The sequence below is a fragment of the Pinus tabuliformis genome, chromosome 7, assembly GCF_031772625.1.
Source record: "Pinus tabuliformis cultivar Carrire ecotype Pingquan chromosome 7, CPIR1, whole genome shotgun sequence".
Lineage (NCBI taxonomy): Eukaryota > Viridiplantae > Streptophyta > Pinopsida > Pinales > Pinaceae > Pinus > Pinus tabuliformis.
The window spans coordinates 1,724,908,927-1,724,935,189 of NC_142293.1; the positions used below are offsets into that span (position 1 = coordinate 1,724,908,927).

At 40.0% G+C, this 26,263-nt stretch overlaps 1 protein-coding gene and 1 pseudogene across 2 annotated transcripts in view; one reads left to right on the forward strand and one right to left on the reverse strand.

The window, feature by feature from the left end:
- Positions 1-280: 280 nt before the first annotated feature.
- The window catches only part of LOC149255216 (Gag-Pol polyprotein/retrotransposon), a 192,291-nt gene continuing 166,308 nt past the window's right edge, over positions 281-26,263 (reverse strand). The window contains exons 7-9 of one of the 2 annotated variants that reach the window (XM_089457184.1): positions 1,090-1,155; positions 779-857; positions 281-639 (exon numbers count right to left, since the gene is read on the reverse strand). In XM_089457184.1, coding sequence (XP_089313310.1) covers positions 562-639; positions 779-857; positions 1,090-1,155 — 223 coding nt within the window. In that variant the 3' untranslated portion in view covers positions 281-561. Of the gene's footprint in view, positions 640-749; positions 858-1,089; positions 1,156-26,263 lie in introns of both variants that reach the window. The other variant, XM_089457185.1, reaches the window with a different exon arrangement.
- On the forward strand, positions 12,919-14,309 carry LOC149255217 (uncharacterized; annotated as a pseudogene).

Here is a 26,263-nt window from a genome sequence, read left to right on the forward strand (position 1 = left end):
CTAATCTTTCCAATACAATTCTTTCTGGACACTCAACAATATATTCACTGACACAATGTTTGCAACATTGGCATATACCCTTCTATCTTTTGCATTTCTGATTGTAAATATTTTTCTATAAATATAAGATGTATATTTGAGAAAAGAGCAAGCATCTGAATGCCCAGGAAAAATAAATTATCTAAAATAAAGATAAGAACGCAGAAGAGAGCAAGCATCTGAATGCCCGGGAAAAATAAATTATCTAAAATAAAGATAAGAACACAGAAGATCAACAATATTGAAGGTGCATTCTGATTATACAATGCCTGGATAATTACGTAATTTTTCTTTATGAATTAAAGATGCCTATAATATACACCTGTACATTATACTTTTGCTTTCATGGCATAATGAATTGGCTGGCCATGGTTGAATATAAGATTTTCAAGGAAGAAGAAAATCATGAAAAACTAAATACAAATTACCAAAGGCAACTAAATACAAATTACCAAAGGCTTTGTAATATGGTCAAGATATTTATGCACATATCAACATAACAATGAGATATGGACAAGATATTTAAGCCCATATCAACATAACACCAATGACTAATGATAGAGACAATGCCACACAAGTGACAACAATTGCCCCAAAAGCCTGATTACCACAAAACACAACAAAATTAGGTGTTTCTACAATATCAGAAATTAAAACATTGTAATTAAAACAAAAGGAAAATATAAATATTAAGGGCATTAAATAGCTACTCATTTTGCGACGAAGATATTTTGATTACCATTCCTCTAGACTTGAATCTAAACTGTATAGTAACCCAAGATAAACCTTTATCAACAGAAGGAGCTAGTGCAAGAGCCCTGCATGCACCAACAATATCCGTGTCTATAAACCCAATTTATTTAGTGTAGCATATCTCAATAGTATATATTTTATTAGTGATACGTATGGCATTAGAGCATTCTAATTCATAGCAAAAATCACCCACGATATAAAGCATGCCAAAAAAAAATAGAAGAAATTTTTGATATCATATCGAGAAAAAATAGAAATAGATCTTCATGGAAAACATGATTCATTAAAAAAGCCTACCCTCCAGCTCGAAAGGATTTAGTAACCTGGCTTCCTGCCCAAACCATTGCCAAAATTTTCAATAATCTGTAGAATAACATATTATAGATTAGTAAAAAGTTATAAACACTGTTGATCCTTTTAGCATAATAATTAAACCTTTGTTACTCAAACAACATACAATGCATAGAGATTGTAATGAATTTTCTTACGCGTATTTGAAATTGATAATGAAAGAGAAAATCAAAAAGTTAAAACTATATAATTACCCTGTATTTTGTTTAATGCAGAAAAATTCAAGAGACATGTGGGACCAAATGAACATTACCAGGGACATTAAATGATGCAGCCAAACTGTATCATTTCAAAGTCCTCTCAAGGACCTATGAGTTATGGCCCACGTATCCTTCTTTCATAGAGTGAAACTACACCCTTTACATAATTCCAGACTTAAAACTAATTAAATCCTTGTTTAACCTGACTTAACAAACCCCGATCGCTTTATCGGAACTCAAGACAATATAAAACCCGTTTTAACCTTCAATTTTCATTCTTCGGCCAAAATAGCCGAATCCCTTCAATCACTGAAATATGGCGGAACCCCAAATTTTACACGGAACCCAAAAGATAAAACCACAACTCATAACCCTATCAGGTCCGATTCTTGAATTAACCCACGTGCACCTTACCCACGCAATCACCGTCGGATCGCGCCCTTCACAGCAAACGGCTCCGATCGCTCCGGAGCTCAACTTGATTAAACTACAGTTGATAACTCATCGGGTCCGGAATTTATATTAAACTCCGTTCACTTTTCCGCACAATATCTGTCGGATCTGCCTCCTTTGGACGGATGGTCACGATTGACTGGGCTGTTAACCCAGTTTAATAAAATATCGCGTCCATTTTTCAAATACCGCTTATGGTATTGAAGGCACGCAAGAAACCGCTTCTACCTACATAAACCGCCTTTCCATTTGGTTTAACACCCGCGCATTTTGGCACACGATGACCGTAAATCTAATGGATCTACTTGATAGGACGGTTCTAACTACTTCTGGTTTTCTTCACAAATTTATCAATCAACTCGGTCTTATGATGTCTCGGGACCGTTTTCTTGTGTTAAGGTGGGTGCGCTTTCATCAGCGAACATCGTCGGTCTTCTCATAAACAAATCGTCATTAATCCAACCTGTGATCAATGATGATTCACCAGTTCATTCGATCTCTGTCTGTGTTCAATTGCGATCAACAAAACTAGTATTTAACAGTGGATTCAGCCTACATTTAAAGAATCAACTCACATAATAAAAACACGTAGAAACAAGTTTTGCACACAACTCTTTCCATTAATAACAGTATTTACATAATATATAGAACATCTCATGTTCTGATCAACTCCAACACGCTGTAACACTCTGCTTACTCTAACACCCTATCTCACAACTCTGTCTAACCTCTAACTCTCTCTCCTTTTCCTCTCTAACCTTTACATATTCAAAAGATCACAATTTATACAAATACGGATTCATGAACCAATTTAGTTCAGATCCAACAATCTCTCACTTTCTCCGAAAGTATCTCTTCAGCTCCATTCTTTTCTCAAACAAATCCTAATTAAAGCTTGTAAATCCCTCAAATCCTCACTCTTCCTAGGATTACTCAACTATCTCTAAAATCTCTTCATTCACGACATATTCTCCACAATTTGAATTTACAACTTAAAATCTCCTCAAACTCAACTAAACTTAGGAAAATAAATAAAATGATTAAGGGAACCCACTCCCTTTAGTAAATGTGAAATAAGACTCATGGGTCTTATAAGCTTAAGGAGGAAAGAGGGGAGAGAGGTATCCCTTCCCTTTCCTTGGGGCCCTACATTGTCTCCAAAAAAGAACAGTACCTTGAAGGCAAAAGTAGCATCATGCATCTTAAAGACATTAAACGCTAGCTTAGATTCTAAGAAAAGAAAGGAAATTTTCATCGAAAAGGAAACCTCTCCCGCATCGCATCTATAGCAGCGATCTCGCTCTTGTTCTTGATCTCTCCCATAACAATAATGGCATCATCATCGCTGCTATGGCTTAACGCAGAAGATTGTAAAGGATTGATACATAGTTGCAGAGGATTCACATTGTCCCACTAACCTTGTCGTAAAGTCTTGGCTCAGTTTTATGTATGTCTCAGTTCTATGTATGGTCTCGACTTAGTGCTACGCTATGTATGGTCTTGACTCGTGCTACGCTACGTATGATCTTGGCTCAGTATTATGTGTGGCATTAGTTCACAATCCTGGCACCGCATTGTAATCTTGGGATGGCATCATAATTCAATCTTGGCATCACACAATTATTTATATATATTATATGACAGTGGCATTGCACTCACTGTTTCATGGTTTAGGCATCACACAGTCTCATATGGCTCTTCATGGTAGACAGGATATGTATGGTATGGCTAGGCTCTTCATGGCAGGCAGGGTATGTATGGTATGGTTGTATGTGCAATGGCAAATATAATTTATATGTCAAGGCAGACACTCTTATGATATATATGACCTAGGATATATATGGCATGGTAGACATGGTACGCATATGCTATTCATAGATTCCCTTAATGTTTATATAAGTGACATGGTAAAATAAGGCTTCATCTATGGCATTTGATGTACATTGAATATGAATATGAATATGACTTTGATACAAAAGTGATGGATGGCTCATCTCCTCATCTCCTTGACAAGATGATCTACTTGATATAGCCCAACAAAAAAGATAATGTTTGATGATGATTTTGTTTTTTGCGAAGAAGCTTTCTTGGATTATCAAATGTCATTTCACAAACATAGTTGTGAACTGACTCGGGTTGGCCATAGGAGGCTTGTTGATGTATCTCATTGCACTTTGTATCTCAACTAAACAATTGATGAATATTTAATAGAAGAAGAAGAATTGAATTCTGGGTTTTGCCCCGGTCTCCAACAAATCCTGGTGTCTTTATGTGTGCATGTTTTTCTTCCCTTGTTGTGCATGTGTATTGATGTTATTTTTCTTTCTATACAATTGTTATTGTTGTTATGATGTTATAATACTATGGGGTGAATTCTATGTGTATAAGATGTAATGCAATTGTCAAAAGCAAAGAACAATACAACCCTAAGAAAAATTAACATCCGGGAGACAAGAAGAGGAGGCCAAATTCATCTGTAGAGGAGGTTGCTACAGCTAGTGCCAGTAGCCGAATTTCCTAGTGTGAATTGCCAGAGGATCCACATTTCAGTTGCCAGTGGTTGGATCAATATCTCAGAGGCAGAGCGAGTGGGTTTAAGAGGCGGAGGGAGGCAGGACAACTTGCAAGAAGGTGATTCCATGGTTGTACAAATTTCTGGAGGCAGTTGTATACATTTCTAGCAAGGCACTGCGAATAGCCAAGAAGTGTGAATCACTGGGAGAGAGGACCGAATCGATTACAGAAGGCGACAAGGTGTCTCCAAATTATTTTGAAAGTAGAAATTGTTGGAGTTTTGCCAAAAAGGCAAACATATCATTGTACTTTTGAATTGCTAAATAATAATAAAACCCTCATCTGATACACTAGTTTTCCCTTCGGGGTTTTTCCATGGACACTTGTCCAAAAATAATGGTGTCAAATTTTTGTGTGTGTGTGTACATATTTCTCAATTCCTATTTTTATATTCCGCAACATATTTTAATTGTGAAGATTGCAATAGTAAATTATTATTTATTTGTCATTAATAACTAACAAAAGACAAATAAACTGCACAAGTTAGGAGAATAATTTCCAGTTTATTGGTGTTGAAATTCTGATGTCCTATGTTGAAACAATTACTTATCCCAAAAACTTCTTTCCGCTGCAATATTAGTTAAGCAATTGTAGATAGAACATAAACCAAATGCACAATAGAAGACAACCAAGAACAAAATGAGACACAAAAAATTTAGGTCCAATGACCAAGGCAAAACCCACAAGGGGAAAACTCAACCAAATTCTTCTTCTATTAGATATCAATTGTTCAACAAAGATACAAAGTACAATGAGAGATCAAGAAAATGAGAAAGTTCACCTAAATCTGAACAAGTTGTAGCATGAAGATCATTGGTAGTAGTAGCATATGCAAACACTGAAACAACCTTCCCTTCAACTAAATCCACACTGAAACATTGAAGCACTGAATCAACCTTGGCTCACCAAGTTCTGCTTTTACTCTCCCTCTCTCTCTCTCTCACAATCTTCTTCAAGTCTCTCCAACCCTCTCTCTCTCTCAAGTTTGAATTCTTCTTTCACAATAATCTGAATGGAGATTCATCCATGGTGTTTAACCATGGTAATGTAATTAAAGGCTATAAATTACTCACCCATGATATTATCCGCCCATGGTATTTCCTCACCCATGGTATTTACCCATGGTAATGAAATTGAAAAAGTCTATAAATAACAAGCCTCATTTGTAAGAGGGCAGAGGGTCCAACACAATGTAGTTGCAATCATCATTTTGATCAAATAAAAAAAATTAGTTTTCTGACTTATTTTTTGGGTTGGTTTATTGCGTGGGTTTCTTCTTTCGCTTCTTGGTGCAGAAATTACTCAAATATTGCCTCACCCCCCCACCCCCGAAGATCTATATCAGTGGTATCAAAGCGGATGACAACTCCATGGTAGTCAAGGTTTTTTTTAAGGGATTCCAGTGAATATCCTTAGATCTAGATCTAGTTTTCTTGTAACTCCTGAAACTCTTTTTTATGTTGCAAATAGCCTTCGATGGTGGGAAGTTCCGTATTGGGTCACATCATCGAACATTGCCAGTTCTGTAAGGATCTGTAGCAGTTTACATGCAAGGAATCGGGAACCATCTATTTTTTCCAAGGTCTGACACTATGTCTGGTTCTCCTCCTCGGCAACACCACGCCAAATCATCCCTCATTTACAATGCTATATAATCGATTGCAATGATGGATATGAGATTTTGAGTTTCTAGGCAACCAAATCTGGCCCCTGGAATGTCACTGATATAATTCTTCTTCTTTTGTTTTCTAGTTACAATGGTGACCAATTGCGACTGGGGATAAGCAACATGCAACTATTCCTTCTTTGGTTCTCCAATCCAATAGGCATATTCTTGTAAACTTCTAAACTTCTAGAAATCGAATCCAGAGGCTCGTCATCTAAAGCTTGAGATCGAATTGTCTACGGCACCAAGTGTCGGATTCAGTCTTCTGTTGCGGTTCTCAAAGCGGCTTCTTTGTCTATATAAATATTGTCCGGCCTTCAATTCTGTAGTTTCTATTTACGAGAATCTCCCATGGCACTTCTTTCCTTTTTGCTCGGCAAACCAGACAGATCAAGCTGTCGTGATGGACATTGGAGACAATGCACGGAAAAGGAAAAGAATGATAACATTCCGCTATAAAGATCGCATGTACGTCGCCGAGCTTTATCGTCTCCAAGCAGATTGCACAACAACCCTTTGGCGCCCGAATCCTGTTCCGAGACAAATTTAGTTGCAGCAACGAGGGTAGCAAGTTCTTTGACATCATTTCAGGCTACTCAGCGGTTTCCCTATTTTGCATCCCTAAACTTTAGGTATCCAACCTCGGACAAGTTGATTATTCGATCCAACGCTTGAAACAGGCTTCCCGTGAGAGTTGTCGATCCTAAGACTTCCCGAATCCAATCATCGATTTCGAAGGGGGGGGGCTATTAAGTTTAGGTATGTTCTATGCTAGAGCAATTTATTTAATTTATTTTTCCATATTAGCAATCACATCAGCATAAAGTAAACTGCAGATAGAACATGAATGTAAATCGCAGAAGACAAGCCAAGACAAGAGGACACAGGATGTGGCACTAGCCAGGGACAAACCCCACAATGTGTGGGGAAACCCTTGATCAATTCTTCTTTTATGTTCTTCAAAGTTCAGCAGAGAAAGAGAGAGAGAGAGAGAGAGAAATAGTACATTTACAACAGAAGTCAACACTTTGAATTTTCTAGATCTAGCATAGATCATTTCGTATAACGATGAGATCAGTTGAAGACATTCTGCTTCAACTGATTCTCCAAGGCCTTCACCTATCATCGCGTTGTATCTCGTCCATTCGCTGCACCTTACCGTGTAGCACCATCATGCACATCATGCATCATCATGCTGCTCATGATCACTATGCGGCCCATACATCAAGTTGTCCATGACTTCATAGTTCACGCTGCTCATGCATCATCATGCTTCATGTTGCCCATGCATCATCATGCTGCCCTTTACATCTTTATGCAGTCCCATTACTAATCATGCTCATATACATATATATGATGATGATCTATAATTAATGTGATCCTTGTCACTGAGATCATTGATGATGCACATTCACATTAGTGCCATCTAGATCAAGTTTGTGAGACCACCATTAACGTGGCCCTTCTGTTTCAAACCCTAACCACTGTTGTCTATTATGTTGAGACAGCTACAGGAATACCACCTGAATCTACTTCATAAATGGTATGCCAAGATTGTACTTGTGCTTCGGAGATCGTTGAGACTGGGAAGAGGCTGAAACTATAACAAAATAATGAGGAGGCCAATACTGTGTAACTGTCTTCATTAACTGTGTATACGAGTCTTCATTGACTGCGTATAGAGACTGCGTGTAATTGTCTTTATTAACTGTGTATACGAGTCTTCATTGACTTCGTGTAACTATCTTTATTAACTGTGTATACGAGTCTTCATTGACTACGTATAGACCTCTTCAGCGATTCTATATATACCTGACTGTGGCTAACCCAGCATATACGTGACCTTCATTGATTCAGTGGTTCTATATACCTGACTGTGGCTAACCCAGCGTATACGTGATCTTGACTGTGGCTTTGATTTGACTGCGGTTCTCTGCAGCGTCATACCTTGGTTGCGGCTTCGATACATAGACTACTTCGTCCTCATCCTGAGATCAGAACATGACTGCACCTAATACGAACTTGCTCGTCCATGTGCGAGTTCTGTTCTTCTTCTTTGGCTGTGTCAACATGAACAGGTCTCTATTGATTTGCATGATAGGACTGCGTTTAGGTTCAACAGGGAGCGGGTTAAAGGCTCCTTCTTTGGCAGCGTATAACAGCGTATTATATTTCCTTATAAGCCTGCGGCTTACAGCTGCTAGGGCATCACATTGCTGAAGTTTAGGGCTGCGTTTAATACCTTTTCCTCTACTGCGTTTAATACCTTCTTCTTCAAGACTTGTAAACCAGCGTATTCTTTTGTTCTCTTCTTCTCCAAAAACCCAAGACGTGGAGAGGAGATCACCTCAAGAATACATGTGTGAAATGACTTCAAGTCCTCACCTATTTATACTAAAATGAGGATGATGAATAGTCACGTCTATTGGGCTTATGAGCCTACCCATGTTGCTGGTCGGCTAGATAATAAATCCTTAATCAAAATAAATTCATATCTCCATAAATACTTATCGGAATCGGATGATCTTTGGATCAATCCTACACCTCTCGACGAGAGGGATCCAATAAAAATATCAGCTGCCATAAATAAGCTGACCCACATGGAGTTTGGCCCTAGTTTCCAATTTAACACTCCCTCTCAACTAGGGAGAACTCCATCCGCTGATCCATAAGTCTGACTGTACTATCTTTGTCATCAGTGCCCTGCACTGCTCTGCCCAACTCTGTTGGCTCTACTCTGTTCAACTTAGCTCTACTAAACCATGAAGAAGAAGAATTGATCGAGAATGTCTCATAACATTCTCCACTGACCCGAAGTCAGTCTTAGAGTGCGTACCACTGGTCCCAGACCAGTCTCAACCGACCCAAAGTCAGCGTCATAGTGGGTACCACTCCTACCACTGGTCCCAGACCAGTATCGCAGTCTTAGAGAGTGTACCACTGGTCCCAGACCAGTCTCAACCGACCTGAAGTCAGCGTCATAGTATGTACCCCTCTCACTGGTCCCAGACCAGTGCTGTACTGACACGAAGTCAGTCTCGGAGTATGTACCACTGGTCCCAGACCAGTCTCAGCCAACCAAAAGTCAACATTATAGTATGGTACAACTCCTACCACTGGTCCCAAACCAGTCCTGCACTGACACGAAGTCAGTCTCAGAGTATGTACCACTGGTCCAAGACCAGTCTCAGCCGACCCGAAGTCAACATCATAGTATGGTACAACTCCTACCACTGGTCCCAGACTAGTCCTGCACTGACACGAAGTCAATCTCGAAGTATGTACCACTAGTCCCAGACCAGTCTCAGCCGACCCGAAGTCAGCGTCATAGTATGGTACAACTCCTACCACTGGTCCCAGACCAGTAACATTGATCCCAGATCAATGGAGGTCATCCTAGCATAGGGAGTACGGTAGATACAACGATGCGTCCATCGGTACTACTATGGTCCTTAACTTCATTTCCCTGCTCATTGATCAGATGAGAGGTACTTCCCATGAGTCCCAGACTGCATGGGTAGGATGCCTCGACAAGAGAACTAATCAATCTTGTCCTCACAGGAGAACACATCAATCCTGCTACAATCGCCATGGAGAACACATCAATCCAGGCCTCACAAGAGAACACATCAATCCTGCTACAATCGCCATGGAGAACACATCAATCCAAGCCTCATAAGAGAACACATCAATCCTGCTACACAGGAGAGCGAATCACCCTGTTCCATAAGAGAGCAAATCATCTTGTCCCACAAGAGAGTGAATCATCTTGTTTCAGTGCGCACCAACAGGGGAGGGTGAGTCACCCTGTGGTCATATGTTGCTCCAGTAAGAACCGCAAGTCCCCCAGAGCTCCCAGAGCTCAATGTATGCAACATGCAGGACCCTTTTACAAAGGTCTCTCGACGACTCCAAGTCGTTCGAGAAAATCACAAATTTGATCTTTCCCCGGGGCTCTAACCTGTACATCATCTCAATGCGATGGAGCCTCCTTGCTCATCGACTTACCATATCCAGATAAGGCAGTATTTGATGTCTGTCTGCTGGAGCAATTGTCGAATACGGGATTCCTCAATAATCGAATCCCACCTCTGGTTGTCATAGAGAAAAACAGCTCACTTAAGAGCTTCCGCAACCATGCAGCTTCATACGAGATCATACTCGTAGCCATGTATTCGGTCTTGGCGATGCTTATAGCGACCAAAGCAGAATCCAAAGAGAACCAACACTGAAAAGTGCTCTAGTGATCCTCCACACTGCCTGCCCATTCAGCGTTCGAATAATAATGCAATTTCATCTTTCCGGCAGTGTATCTCAATCCATGAGAGATTGTGCCTTGAAGATATCTCAGAAGATTCTTGGAAATCAATCCAGTGAGGCTAAACAAAATATGAGCTCACCATGCTAACTGCAAAACATATGTCCGGACGGAGGTCAATAAGAACATCAATGCGAATGAGTTTATGAAACTCAGAGGCATTCCAAAATCTGGTCCGACATCACTACCATATAACTTACGATCCTCGAGGTAGTCACAGGCTTGCAGTTTATCATTCCACATTCGGAATCCAACTCCCTCTGTCTTCTACAAATGAGAGGGTATGCACCTATCAGACATAGGTGTCAGTATGAGAGGTCTATCATCCACAACCTTCAAATGGTTTGGATAGATTTCACTCCTAGTGAATCTCAGCTTCATCAAACAGTTGTTGATCCTCTCATACCATGCTCGGGGTGTCTTGCTTCAAGCCATAGAGGGCTTTCTTCCACCTGATTACATAAGATTCCTGTTCATGAAACTCAAACTCCACAGGTTGTTCCAAACCTGTGGACCTGCTACATGAGGGGGAACGGTCCCCTTGTAAGATTTTCCTTCAGTACATCTCAGACATGTACCTTCATGCTCTTTTTGAATTCACGCATCTCTGTCACCATCTGACTGACAGACCTCTAGTGTTGTGTTAATCGACATGGTCCCCAGTGGACTTCCTGCAACTTGATACAACCCTGAACTCAAAAATATCCATGAAAACTCAATTTTCAAACACGTACCTTTTCAATGACGAATGCCACAATAAAACCTTTGACTTCCATTCCCTTTTCGGGATAGGTGGCATCGGCTCCAACTGTAATCCCACGATTATTTCCATCTTTATCAAATTAGAGAGTGCACCCTTCTATCCGATGAAGTGCCTTGAAGCACTACAATCAATATGCCAGATTCCCAACGAATCTGAAGGAGAGGGCCAATACAAGATAACACTTCTTTATCAGAAACAATATTTTGATTCTTCTTACCTGGGGTTCCTTGCTTCCTCGAAGAGCCGGCCGTGTCTTTGATGACCTGCATCTCTGTCATTCGGACACTCCTTCGCATAAAGGCCCAACTCATAACCAAGACATCTACCTTTCCTTAGATCCGAACTTCCCAATGAAGTGATCTTTAGGTATGCCATCAGAAGTTCTGCTGCGCCATTCTGATAATATGCTCTGCTTCGACTTCACCCTAAGTGAATTGTGAAGAACCCATTGATCCTTTTGTCTTGTCCCAACTGTCTTTGGTGATTGCTCTTTCATTCTTGCTTGGGCATTGTCTTCACCTTAGCTATGATCCCATGTTAATTTTAGGTATGTTCTATGCTAGAGCAATTTATTTAATATATTTTTCCATATTAGCAATCACATCAGCATAAAGTAAACTGCAGACAGAACATGAATGTAAATCGCAGAAGACAAGCCAAGACAAGAGGACACAGGGTGTGGCACTAGCCAGGGACAAACCCCACAATTTTTGTGGGGAAACCCTTGATCAATTCTTCTTTTATGTTCTTCAAAGTTCAACAGAGAAAGAGAGAGAGAGAGAAATAGTACATTTACAACAGAAGTCAACACTTTGACTTATCTAGATCTAGCATAGATCATTTCGTATAACGATGAGATCAGTTGAAGACATTCTGCTTCAACTGATTCTCCAAGGTCTTCACCTATCATCGTGTTGCATCTCGTCCATTCGCTGCACCTTACTGTGTAGCACCATCATGCAAATCATGCATCATCATGCTGCTCATGATCACTATGCGGCCCATACATCAAGTTGTCCATGACTTCATACTTCATGCTGCTCATGCATCATCATGCTTCATGCTGCCCATGCATCATCATGCTGCTCCTTGATCATGCTGCCCTTTACATCTTTATGCAGTCCCATTACTAATCATGCTCATATACATATATATGATGATGATCTATAATTAATGTGATCCTTGTCACTGAGATCATTGATGATGCACATTCACATTAGTGCCATCTAGATCAAGTTTGTGAGACCACCATTAACGTGGCCCTTCTGTTTCAAACCCTAACCACTGTTGTCTATTATGCTGAGACAGCTACAGGAATACCACCTGAATCTACTTCATAAATGGTATGCCAAGATTGTACTTGTGCTTCGGAGATCATTGAGACTGGGAGGAGGCTGAAACTATAACAAAATAATGAGGAGGCCAATACTGTGTAACTGTCTTCATTAACTGTGTATACGAGTCTTCATTGACTGCGTATAGAGACTGCGTGTAACTGTCTTTATTAACTGTGTATACGAGTCTTCATTGACTTCGTGTAACTATCTTTATTAACTGTGTATACGAGTCTTCATTGACTACATATAGACCTCTTCAGCGATTCTATATATACCTGACTGTGGCTAACCCAGCATATACGTGACCTTCATTGATTCAGTGGTTCTATATACCTGACTGTGGCTAACCCAGCGTATACGTGATCTTGACTGTGGCTTTGATTTGACTGCGGTTCTCTGCAGCGTCATACCTTGGTTGCGGCTTCGATACATAGACTACTGCGTCCTCATCCTGAGATCAGAACATGACTGCACCTAATACGAACTTGCTCCTCCATGTGCGAGTTCTGTTCTTCTTCTTTGGCTGTGTCAACATGAACAGGTCTCTATTGATTTGCATGATAGGACTGCGTTTAGGTTCAACAGGGAGCGGGTTAAAGGCTCCTTCTTTGGCAGTGTATAACAGTGTATTATATTTCCTTATAAGCCTGCGGCTTACAGCTGCTAGGGCATCACGTTGCTGAAGTTTAGGGCTGCGTTTAATACCTTTCCCTCTACTGCGTTTAATACCTTCTTCTTCAAGACTTGTAGGCCAGCGTATTCTTTTGTTCTCTTCTTCTCCAAAAACCCAAGACGTGGAGAGGAGATCACCTCAAGAATACATGTGTGAAATGACTTCAAGTCCTCACCTATTTATAATAAAATAAGGATGATGAATAGTCACGTCTATTGGGCTTCTGAGCCTACCAATGTTGCTGGTTGGCTAGATAATAAATCCATAATCAAAATAAATTCATATCTCCATAAATAATTATCGGAATCGGATGATCTTTGGATCAATCCTACACCTCTCGACGAGAGGGATCCAATAAAAATATCAGCTGCCATAAATAAGTTGACCCGCATGGAGTTTGGCCCTAGTTGCCAATTTAACAGGGGCATCGTCATTGTCAACACCACAGAGGCGTCTCTACTTTGTGTAGAGCCCAACGTCGAGGGACTTGTTATCCAACGATAAGACACCCTTCTCCATTCACTCTGCTAATTTCACTTTGCTCAACTCACCCTCGCACCGGCCCATTTCGGCATCATTGTCAGGGCGCTACTCCACGACTTCCTTGGGCACCCATTTTTTGGGCAAGGTAATCCCTGATGAAAACCACAATAGAACTAAATGGCCTCACACCAATGCCATCATAAAAGAAGTGTTCTGCAATGATGATTCTAGTGGGAGAAAGGGTTGGTTCATCATTGTCATGTCCTTCTCTTTGTATCAAGTTTTGCTCTACTTTTTGCCATATTTTGTCTTTCCTTGTTGGGTGCCAGCAGTCCCTACAAGCCCCAGATTACCTTGAAGAGTATTGTCTTGAACGACTTTCATGTTGATGAGGGAGCTAATGAGACTAATGTGCCCACAATGACGATGTCAGTGAATTCCACTCTAAAGCTCAACATCTACAATCCTGCCAAGTTTTTTCAAAATTCATGTGGTCTCCACTCCTATGAATCGAATATTGTAGTGGAAGGAGAGAAGGTTCCTCTATATGGGGCAGGTGGGAATTTGAGCAGCTCTAATGAAAATGGGGGCATTCCATTCAATCTTGTATTTAGCATACAATCGAAGGCTTATGTTTTAGGTAAATTGGTTAAACAAAAGTTCTATAGACATGAAATTGTAACTACTGGATCCACTTAGATTGACGGGTATCTTCAAGTTTGGGATGATTCATATCTTTGGAAATTCAAGAAAAATTATTGTGTTATTTTCCCACTACTCTATATGCAATAATTGTAGGAAGCGTTTGAATCATCACTTCCCATGGGTAGGGTAGTCCATTAAATTGCACAACTACTATTCTTGCTTTATGTATGTTAAGAAAATTATGGTAGCAGATGATGTTATAGTCTGAAAAGCCATGTCAAAAATACTTGCATCAATTGTGCTCATATTGTACACATTATTTTCAGTCTAGCTTGTTGGTGGACTTACAGTAGTTCATCTCTATTAGATCAGTACAAATCAAAAATCAACATGACAGAAGAGAAAATCCTTACAACAAAGGCGTAACACCCAATAATTTTTTTTCAAGCATTTCACCATTGAGGAATTTTGAAGTCTTTACAACAACTCATTAGAGCATGACAATTACAAAGATAAACCACCAAACCTCTACTAGATAGATCAACAAGCGATCTCGAGGTTCATTACAAGGTATCTCTATTCTCAAACCCTCTAACATCATGGTTATGGCTCAACCGCACAAAACCCTTTGCCAACGAAGTCCATTTGCTCGGCGATACAATGTCCACCTCACAGTTGGCCCACCAGCACTATAGGGTATCTCTATCCTAAACTCTTCGTTCATCATGGTTATGGGTCAACCATGCAAAACCCTTGCCATCGAAATCTATTTGCTTGGCCACACTCTGTCAATATCACAATTGGCTCACAAGTATTACAGGGTATCTCTATCCTTGGATCTTCGTGCATCATGGTTATGGGTCATCCACAAATTCTCGGTTATGGGTCAGCCACGCAAAACCCTTATCTTCAACAACGATTGGTCATCCACAACTCATCTTCGACAAAGGCTTCTCCGAAGGGAACTTCTCGCAATAGGGATCATTGCTTTCTAATGGGGAAGGAGTGATCTGAGTGGAGATTCACCCATGGTGTTTAACCATGGTAATGTAACTAAAGACTATAAATAACTCACCCATGGTGTTTTCCCACCCATAGTATTTACCCATGGTAATGAAACTGAAAAAGGCTATAAATAACAAGACTCCTTTTGTAAGAGGGCGGAGGTTCCAACACAATGTAGTTGCAATCATCATTTTCATCCAATAAAAAAAATTAGTTTTATGATTTATTTTTTGGGTTGGTTTACTGCGTGGGTTTCTTCTTTCGCTTCTTGGTGGGGCAATTACTCAGATTCCCCACCCCCCCAAGATCCAAATCACACAATGCACAAGTAGTAGTAGTCAGGTGAGAAGACATGAGACACATATATAGGAGGAGCAACGAATTCTTGTCATAAAGGAGGAACAATACGCATGCCTCGAGGAAGAGTGTCATATGTCATTTAAGGGAGTGTAATTCGTGCCACTAAGGAGAGAAATGCATGCTTGTAACTTAAGCCATTAAGGAGAGGTATGCATACCTTAGTAACTTATGCCAGAGGTATGCATGCCTTAGTAACTTATGCCATTAAGAGAGGTATGCACAATGTTGCACAAAACGGGGACATTTTTTGGAAGCGTCATTTTCCAAAATCTAGGAAGCGAAGCGTCTCAGAAGCGTATACTATATATATATATATATATATATATATATATATATTTGCATTTGTAGTAAAGAAAACATCCAAAATACCGAATTAGTTGTAGAAGACATGAAAAAATGCATATTTTTACATAAATCAAGATAGATATGGCATCCATTGTACATCAATGATTAATTATTCTAGCGTCAACCATCTACAATCTAGATTCCTCTTCTCTTGTCTAGCCTTTGCCTCTATTTCAATTCTATAGGGATTTTAGTCAACATTGCCTAATTTTGATGAAGCAGCGTAATCCAAACTTTATAATATGGTGGAGAAAGCTTAACATGCCTGATCAATGATTTTGACTTGAGTGAAGAGTACATAATTGCTAAGGCCATGACAAAGGAGTTCAACAATCAATAACACCAACACTGGGGTACATATAGGGCTTGTTACTCTTGATTAAATGCCAATCACATGCCCTCATACATTATATAATCCAATGAAATGCCACAATCCCATTGCTGAAAACTGTTAAGTCTGCTGAATTTTGAATGGGATATGAAATTCTATTTTCTCCATAAGAAGTCTGATGAGGTTGGAACCACTCTCAAACATCCTGAGTCATTTCATGGTAATGTTAAAAATTTAAGTAAAAGGATGGAAATGAAAGATAAAGGAGAATGTCACTTTTACTTTAAGAATTTAACATTACCATTAGGGAGCATCTAGGAAGCATCTAGAGAGAATCAAGGGGCACCTTAGGAGTATTCGGAAAGTGTAGTTCCTCCCAAAACAGTTCAGAATTTCCAAAAACAAAAAAACAAAAAAAGGCTCGTGAACCGTCCACCTTCTCTCGCATTCGTTCACGATCCGCAGTGGATACATGCCCGAACCTCCACAGATCCGCACCCGATCCTTTTCGGACCCACGGATCGGAAAATAGGAACCGTGGATCTGATTTTCACATCCACGGTTCCACCGAAGGATCGGTGGCGGATCCGTACAGGATGCGGATCTGCCTTTGGATCCTTGGGGGGACGGTTCCTGCAACACTGGGTATGCATGCCTTAGTTAAGGAGAGTGTAACATATGCATTAAACAAAGCGTAAGAGGAATCTTTTATGGCATGCCTTTAATGAATGTAAGAGGAATATGCCATGTCTTTAATGAGAGTGTAAGAGAGAGGAGAGAGTATAACGTATCATTGAAAAAGAAAAAGAGAGCAACGTAGTGCCATCTGTGTCATCAATGAGAGAGGTGTGAAGTGATTGAGGTGATGAAGGTAAAATGACTTGTAATTCCTTTTAATAATAATATCATAGTATTATAAAGAATAATAATAATAATAATATTGATGATTAAGTTGAAATTGAACTATTAAGATTGATTAATGATAAGTTAAGTGATTTTCCATCAACTATATTTGATTACCAATTGATGTAAGGTGATTTACTATTTTTGGAAAGTCAACTTGAGATGCTAAACATGACTTCCTATATTTAGAAAGTCACTCCAAAATTGTCGAATGAGATTTTATTTAAGGAAATTCATCCCTAAGCTACCAATTTTCAACACTCCCTCTCAACTAGGGAGGAATTTCTTTCTGCAACAAAGATCTCTGCTTTCTCTACTCATCTTTGTTCATCTCTGCTTTGGAACAATGATGTCTCAATCTAATGAAGAAGAATCATCATAGGGGAGATTCATCTATCACCCTATATCCACTGATCTTCCCACCTTGACACAGACTTGGGGGGATTACCACTTGTCAACACATGACAAGGATCACGCACAACCAAGCTTTGCCATAAAAGTCAAGTGGTAGAACACCTACATCCATAGACTTTGGGGGGGATTACCACTTGTCAACACATGGCAAGGATCGCGTACAACCAAGTATCATCTTTGCTTGGGGGATTACCACTTGTCAACACCTGACAAGGATCGCGCACAACCAAGCTTTACCACACCCATTGGTCAGATGGGTGGCAATCCCAACAAGCCTATCTTGTGGGTAGGATGCATACTAAGTTATACTCTTGACAAGTCCTAGACTTGATGGTAGGGGGATTACCACTAGTCAACACATGAGAAGGATCACATGCAACCTACAATCAAGAGTTCCCTCAACCCCAAGAGCTCTCCTGGCTCCATTCCCAACTTGTGAGCTCAAACAAGAGGGAAAAGCATAGCTTAGTGTTCTCGATCGTCCATGATCACCCCCACCAGGAAGGGTCACATTCGTCAATCCAAACTGCACTCTAAATACCAAGACCTTCCCTTTCGGCGAAGGCTTGGTAAGTATGTCAGCTATTTAATAATCAATCGTAATACAATGGAGTCTCACTACTCCTCTCTGCACCAATATCTCTACTATAGTCATATTTAATTTGAATGTGCTTGGACTTGTCATGGAACACAGGATTTTCTGCAAGTCGAATCCCACTTTTATTGTCACATTATATTACTGTCATATCTAGTACGTGCTCAAACAGCTCTCCAAAGAGCTTTCTCAGCCATACTACCTCACAACCAGCCATGCTAGCAGCAATGTACTCGGCTTCAGCCATGCTAAGTGCTACAAACTTTTGTCTTGTGCTCATCCAAGATCATCTACATGTGCTCTTTCTGTTAGCAAAGTTACCAGTGTTAGTTTTTGTAGCATCAAATATGTTCTAGCCACAAAATTTGGTGGAAAGGCTAGAATACCTAAAATCTCCAAAACCCAAAAATAGTTTCTGGAAATTCCACCTAGAAATGACTTAATTAGATTATTAACCAATTTTTAAATATTTCCTAAGTCTAAACTTAGGGAAATGATTAATTAATCAGTTTTAATTAATTCAAGGCGAAAACCATCTAGAAACTCACACGGATCGATCCAGAGATGATCTTAGCCATCGATTATATTTTAATCTTGGTCGTTGGTGTTCCAATGGAGGATTATAAGAGGAGGTCAATGTGGTGATGGAGAAGACACTTGAGCAGTTTGATTTCTTGGCAGATCGATTTCCTGAGTTGTAGCAGTCAGTTGCCAGAGAGAGCTAGAGATCAAAGCAGTGTGTAAGGGGAAAAAACAGTGAGGCTGGAGGAAGTATTCCATATCTAGTGAGTGCATTTGCAAAGAGTCAGAAAAGCCACAGAGAAGTTGACGCAGGAACTACGCAGTAACTTCTAGAGGTAAGTTCGATTTGTTGAGAGGGAAAGACGTCTTCAGTTTCAGAGGTCAAGAAGGAGTCCCAGAGTGTCGGAGAAGCATTTTTCCAGCTAGCAGAGGGTAGAACGACTTCATCAGAGACCAGTCAGAGGCTTGATGTCAACCAAACTGTGCACAGTAGCACAAAGGCTAACGCGGAGGGTCAGAGGGCTGAGTTTTTGAAGGAAAGTTGTGCCGAGGTTTGCCTGTGGGGTGAGGAAATTCCTCACTAGATTTTTGCCAGTATTTTTCTCTGTAGGATTGCCAGATTTCAGCATCTAGTTGTACTCAAAATTTCTCACTATTGCATAATAATAAAACCCTCAGTTGCTGCACCAGTTTTCCCGCATTGGGTTTTTCTGAGGACTTTTGTCCAAAAATAATTGTGTTAATTTTATGTGTGTGTGCTAGCATTTCTCAGCTTCCAGTGTTTAACAATGTAAACTTTGAAACAGGAACTGTAAACTCAAAACAAGAACTCTAGCAAAAAAACCCAAAAAAATCATGAAAAACAACCCAAAAATGAAAAGTGTGTATTCTGGAACGATGTTTTATTTTTTTTTAGGGTTAATTTTCAACATTTCTAAAAAATGTCAGTAAAAACAATTTTTTTTGTGCAAAATAAATGAAAAAACGCATTAATCTTGTTGGTAGAATAACATTTTTCTTTCCCGAATATAATTTCAACATTTTTTAGTAATGGCGTTAAAAATAAAATAATAAGATACGAAACACATTGAAATTCCAACAATTTTCATCCATGTCGTTAAACATATAATAACATGACACCAAAGATCCCTAAAATTCTAATTGTTTTCAACCATAACATTAAAGAAAAAAAAAATTGACAAATTTTCAACCATAGAATTAAAAAACTTTAAGTTTTCAACATATTTCAACCATGACATTTTGAAAAAATTATCATACTCGTTGTGTCGCGGGACGGGCATGCCTACAAACGAGCGTGCCCACCCAAGGCACACGAGCCACGTGCTTTGGGCGAGCCTGCCCGACCGTGGTGTACCTTGGGCGGTCGCGAACCTCTGTGGGCATGTCCGCCCGCGGCACAATGAATGTGCCTGGGAAGCCCATTGTGCCGCAAGCAGGCACATGCACGACCGGGCACACCCACCCAGGGCACTGCGGCCCCCTGCCTACCAAGGTGTCGCTATGCCCCGGGTGCGCGAGCTCACCAGCGGCACAGTAGCCCCCTAGCAGCTCAGCAGGCGCGCTCGGTTGTGGGCGTCCACGCTTGCGACACAGTGGGCATGCAGGCCTGCACACCCACGGCATAGCAAGCGTGCATGCCTGTAGACCCATTGTGTCGTGGGTGGGCATGCCCACAAGTGGGTGCACCAGCACGGAGCAAAGTGACCCCCTGGCTTGCTGGCAGTCGATTCCGAGAAATTTTCCCCGGCAGGCAAGGGGGTCGATTCCCAGAATCGACCCCTAGTAGGCCATGGGGCCGATTCTCAGAATTGACCCCCAATAAGCCATGGAGTCTATTCTCGGAATCGGCCACGTGGCATGCAAGGGGGAAAGCCTGCCCTGGGGGATGATTCTGAGAATCAGCCCTCGGCAAGCCTAGGGGTCGATTTCAACAGGCCTGGGGGCCGATTCTTGGAATCGACCACAAGACCTGCAGAGGTCGATTCCAAGAATCGGCCCCTGGCAAGCTGAGGAGTCGATTCTCGAAATCAACCCCAAGAACTATCGGAGGTCGATTCGGGAAATCGACCCCCAGTAGGCCAGGGGACCGATTCCAAGAATCAGCCCTCGAAAGCCCAGGGGGCCGATTCCGAGAATCGCCCCCTGGCCAGCCGAGGGCCGATTCTTAGAATCGAACCCTTGCCTGCCATGGGGTCGTTGTGGCTTGGGCGGGCGCGCCATCCCAAGGCACAGGATCTGTGTAATCTGGGCAAGAGTGTTATGAAACCAACTCACAAAAAGATAGAAAAGATAGATCAACGCCTTAGAATTCAGCATCTTCGAGGGGGTAACCTCCTTTACATTACACAAATGAACAATTCTTGGATGATACAAATGATAAAACCTCCTTTCTATATATAGGAGTCTAAGGGGTCACAATATAACCAAGCTGACCGAACAATAATAATATAAAAGCACAAAAATAACAATAGTGGGATTCTATGGGGAAAAGTAATAACAATAAGGGATACAATGACAATAGTAATGGGGGAATCACTAGTATTATTGGGACCTAACATGCCCCTCTCCTTCAAAAAAGTGTTGTCCTCAACACTTGAATAGTTCTGGATGCTTCTGTATAAAATTTTCATCCTCCCATGTGTAATCTTCAACAGGTAAGTTTTTCCACTTGATGAGATACTCTGAAATTGATCGATTTCGTCGTTGTCGAGTTCTTGTTTCTTTGACTACTTCAGGTTCCAATATGATTTTTCCTTCCTCATCAAGTTCTGGCAATATTGTTTGATCTAGAATCTTGTCACCTATAACCTTCTTTAAGCATGAATCATGGAAAACTGGGTGCACTCGGGAAGCTGCATGAAGCTCCAATTTGTAGGCCATAGTACCTATCTTTTGCAACACCTTGTATGGACCATAATACTTTGGTGATAATTTATTATCCTTCTTAGCTTGCTTGAGGGACATTTGTTTATATGGTTGTCGTCGTAGGAATGCCCAATCACCTACATCAAAACTTCTTTCCCTGCGATGTTGATCTACCTGCTGTTTCATTCTATTCTGCGCCAAGGTGAAGTTATCCTTTAAGAGTTGGAGAACTTGTTACTGATGCACGATGTGATCTTCCATTGCTTGAACCTTAGAATTTTCTCTTAAATATGATGTGATGGATGGTAGATGATATCCATAAAGTGCCATAAATGGGGTCATTTTTGTTGCAGTATGGAAGGAAGTGTTATACCACCATTCAGCCAGAGGCAACCATTTGACCCATTGTGTATGTTTATCAGATACAAAGCAACGAAGATATCCTTACATTTGTTTAATATCTCAGTTTTCCCATCAGATTGAGGATGATAAGATGAGCTATGAGCTAACTGAGTACCAAGACAAGAAAATAATTATGTCCAAAAATTTCCAATGAAAATGGGATCTCTGTCGCTTACAATAATCTTTGGATTTCCATGTAGCTTTTGAATTGTTTCCATAAATGCAGTAGAAACTGTACTCGCTTTAAATGGATGAGATAATGCACAAAAGTGTGCATACTTGGTAAGTCTGTCAACTAGCACCATGATAACACTCTTTCATTCGGACTTGGGTAAACCTGTGATAAAATCCATTGAAACCTCCTCCCAACGTTGGCTTGGAATCGATAAAGGTTGTAATAGTCCTGGGGTCTTAATTGTTTCAACTTTATTTTGTTGGCAAACCAAACATTCCGCGACAAACTTTTGAATATCCGATTTAAGGCCATCCCAAAAAAAATCCTTCTTAACCCTGTGATAGGTTTTTAGAAATCCTGAGTGCCCTCCTAAGGGAGAGGTGTGCAATTCCCTAAGAATCTTTTGTTTGAGTTGGGAATTCTTACATAGGTATAACCGATCCTTGTACCATAACGAATCATTTTTCCAACTAAATGTATCAGATGTACTGGGATCTTGTTGTATCTTTTGAATGAGTGCCCACACTTCCTCGTCATTCTTCCATTCATCCCTTGCTTCGTTTATCCAATCTGGTTGGATAATAGAAATGGCGCAAAGAAATGCTTCCACATCCTCATCCTTTCTTGAGAGTGCATCTGCCACAACATTTTGCTTCCCTTTTTTGTAGATGATTTCAAAGTCATAGCCCAACATCTTTGTGACCCATTTTTGCTGCTCTTCTGAAGATAATCTTTGTTCTAAAAAGTATTTAAGACTATCATGATCTGTTTTTACCTTGAAGTGTCTTCCCATTAGGTAGGGTCGCCATTTCTTAAGTGCATGTAGTATTGCCAGCATTTCCTTCTCATAAATAGCTTTGTGTAAATACTTTCCTTTGATTGGACGACTTTCGAAAGAAATAGGTCTTTCTTTTTGCATTAAAACAACACCAATTCCATTTCCTGAGGCATCACATTCCACAATAAAGGTTTTTGTGAAGTCTGGTGTAGCTAAGACTAGTGCTTGGCACATTGCCTCTTTAAGATGTCCAAAGGCCTTTGTTGCTTCTCAAGTCCATGAGAATGCATCTTTCTTCAATAATATTGTTAGAGGTGTTGTTATGCTCCCATAATTCTTAACAAACTTGCGATAATACCCTGTCAACCCGATAAATCCTCATAGATGCTTTATGGATCTGGGGATTTTCCATTCCTTAATGGTTTTAATTTTGCTAGGGTCTACCTTAACACCTTGAGATACAATATGACCCAGATATTCGACCTCTTGTACTCCAAAGAAACATTTAGAGATTTTTGCATATAGTTGTTTCTCCTCCAATAATTTGAGCACCATGTCAACATGTTGGACATGATCCTTCCAAGACTTGTTGTAGATTAATATATCATCAAAAAATACTAACACAAATTTTCTAAGGGTTTGAAAATGGAATTCATCAAATCTTGAAATGTAGAAGGTGCATTAGTAAGGCCAAAAGGCATGACCAAAAATTCATAATGACCGTCATGAGTTCTAAATGTTGTTTTTGGAATGTCTTCAGTCTTCATTCTGATTTGATGATATCCTGAACGAAGATCCAACTTGGTGAAGTAAATTGATCCATGCAATTCATCCAATAATTCATCAATGACATGAATGGGAAATTTATCTTTAATAGTGAGTATGTTGAGCTCCCTATAATCTGGACACATGCGCCATGATCTATCCTTCCTGTGAACCAATACTACTGAAGTAGAAAAAGAACTTTGACTAGGTTGAATTATACCAGCCTCTAGCATTTCTGCAACCATATGTTCAATTTCACTCTTTTGGACATAGGGATATCTGTAAGGCCTGATGTTTGGAGGAAAACTTCCTGGAATCAAATTGATAGCATGATCATGATCATGAATAGGTGGGAGGCCTTTGGGAGTCTCAAATACCTTGGAATGATTGTCGAAGACTTTTTGGAGATCCGGAGAAATGGATGATTTCGATGTGAGAACCTCTATTGAACATAATTGTGCAATTATGCCTCGTTGTACTTTCTTTAGAAGCTTTGTCATTCCATTAGAGCTGATTATCTTTCCCGGTTTCCCTGCGATACCCCTTAATTCAACTTCCTTTCCTTCTACAGAGAATTTCATGAAAAGTTCTTGAAAATTAAAAGTTATTGTACCCAAGGATTGTAGCCATTGGTCTCCTAGTACAATATCATCACCACCCATTGGAATGGAAAGCATTGGGCTATTCAATACATATTCTCCCATGGATAGCTTGATATTATGGCACTTCCCTGAGCAATTTATGGTTCCTCCACTTGCAACCATCACTTGACACTCTGGTGTTGGATATAGGAAACAATTCAATTCCTTGGCTGTCTTACAATGAATAAAATTATGGGTACTTTCCGAATCAGTCAACACTATTACCTTTTTCTTTTTGATATGCCCTTCTATCTTGATAGTTTGAGGAGTGGTAATTCCAGCCAATGCATTACAAGATATGGTCAGATTCATTTCTTCTTTTTCAATGGTTTGTTCCTGGTGAATATCCTCTTTTTTTGACGTTTCTTGTTCCTTTTCTTCCTCCTCTTCACAATCTATGTAAAATAATTTCTTCTCGGCACACTTACGACCTTTAGTGTATTTGCTATCACAACTGTAACAAAGCCCTTTTGCTCTTTTTTCTTCCAATTGTTGTGGTGTCAACCTTGTAGGTTGTGGATGGCTAAGGAAAGCAACACTTCCATCTTTATGATTGTGAGTGGTAGGCTTCCTTGTTGCCATAATTTTGCTTTCCATTTTTCTTGCCAACCTGAATGCCTTCTCCAATGAATCTGGTTCCCAAAGGCGAACTTCATGTTGGATGTTATCTTTTAAAGTTCCTATGAACACATCAATCCTATGCTCCTCTGGAATATCTTTCACCCTTATATTCAATTTTTGGAAGTCCTCAATGTGCTCCATCATTGAACCCTCTTGTTTGAGATTTATCAATTGGCTTAAAAAGTGTTGCTTTTTGTATCCTCATAATGTGCTATCATTTCATCCGTAAAAATAGCCCAAGTGACAATTTGTTTACGAGAGCAAAGCCATCGATAAAACTGCTCCATCTGTAGTATCCATGTTCTGGGATCCTTGCCATCAAACTTCCTCATATCGATCTTTGGAACATGGTGGTTCTTCGATCCAACGTTAAAGTCTATGAAATCATGATTAACATTTATTTTGTTCTCATCATGAGTTTCATTTGCTACCTTTTCGCCATTAGTAAGCATTTCTTGTAGAAACTTTGTCAAATCCGTCTTCAAATCTGTCTTCAAATCTTCCATGCTTGTCTTCAAATCTGTCTTCAAATCGTCTATCTTAGCTTCCACGTTGTCCATCTTAGCTTCTACGTCTTTCTTTAAACCATCCATCTTAGCTTCCCTGCATTTTTTTAAACCATCCATCTTAGCTTCCACGTCATACATCTTAGCTTCTACGCCTTTCTTTAAACCATTCATCTTAGATTATGTTACATTTTTGTGCGAGTGACATTTGTTGCACTTGGTCTCGTAATTTTAATATATCATGTTGCATTTCTTCCTCTTCTTCATGAGTCATGCTAGAGCTTTCAGGTTTCTTACTAAGAGTTTCCATTTTCTTTCTTTGAGGCATCAATTACCGATAATAATGCTTCACTATGCCCTTTGAATTCCTTCAAACTAATTTTTCAAACAAAGCTTATGCAAAAAAAAAAAACTACACACCTTTTTGTTTTCTTTGTAGGAGCTTGATATTGAATCTGATATATTTCTGTAATTTTGGATCTCCAAGGTCTGAAATTTCTTCTTGCGGTAACCCTCTGAGTAATATTTCTAACTCCGCAAGTCTGATCAAGATTGGATTCTCCAATGAAGAGTTATGCCAAATCTCCCACGATGACCTGAGTATAGACTTGTTCAGTAGAGCGAACTTGTACGACGTGCCGCGGGTCATTGTTTCAACCTTAGGTTCTGAAAATGGTACCCAAAAAACTACAGTCCGTCCTCTTTCTGCAACTTCTTACGAAAATTCAATCTGATGCTCAGAGAGAAAGTTATGACGAT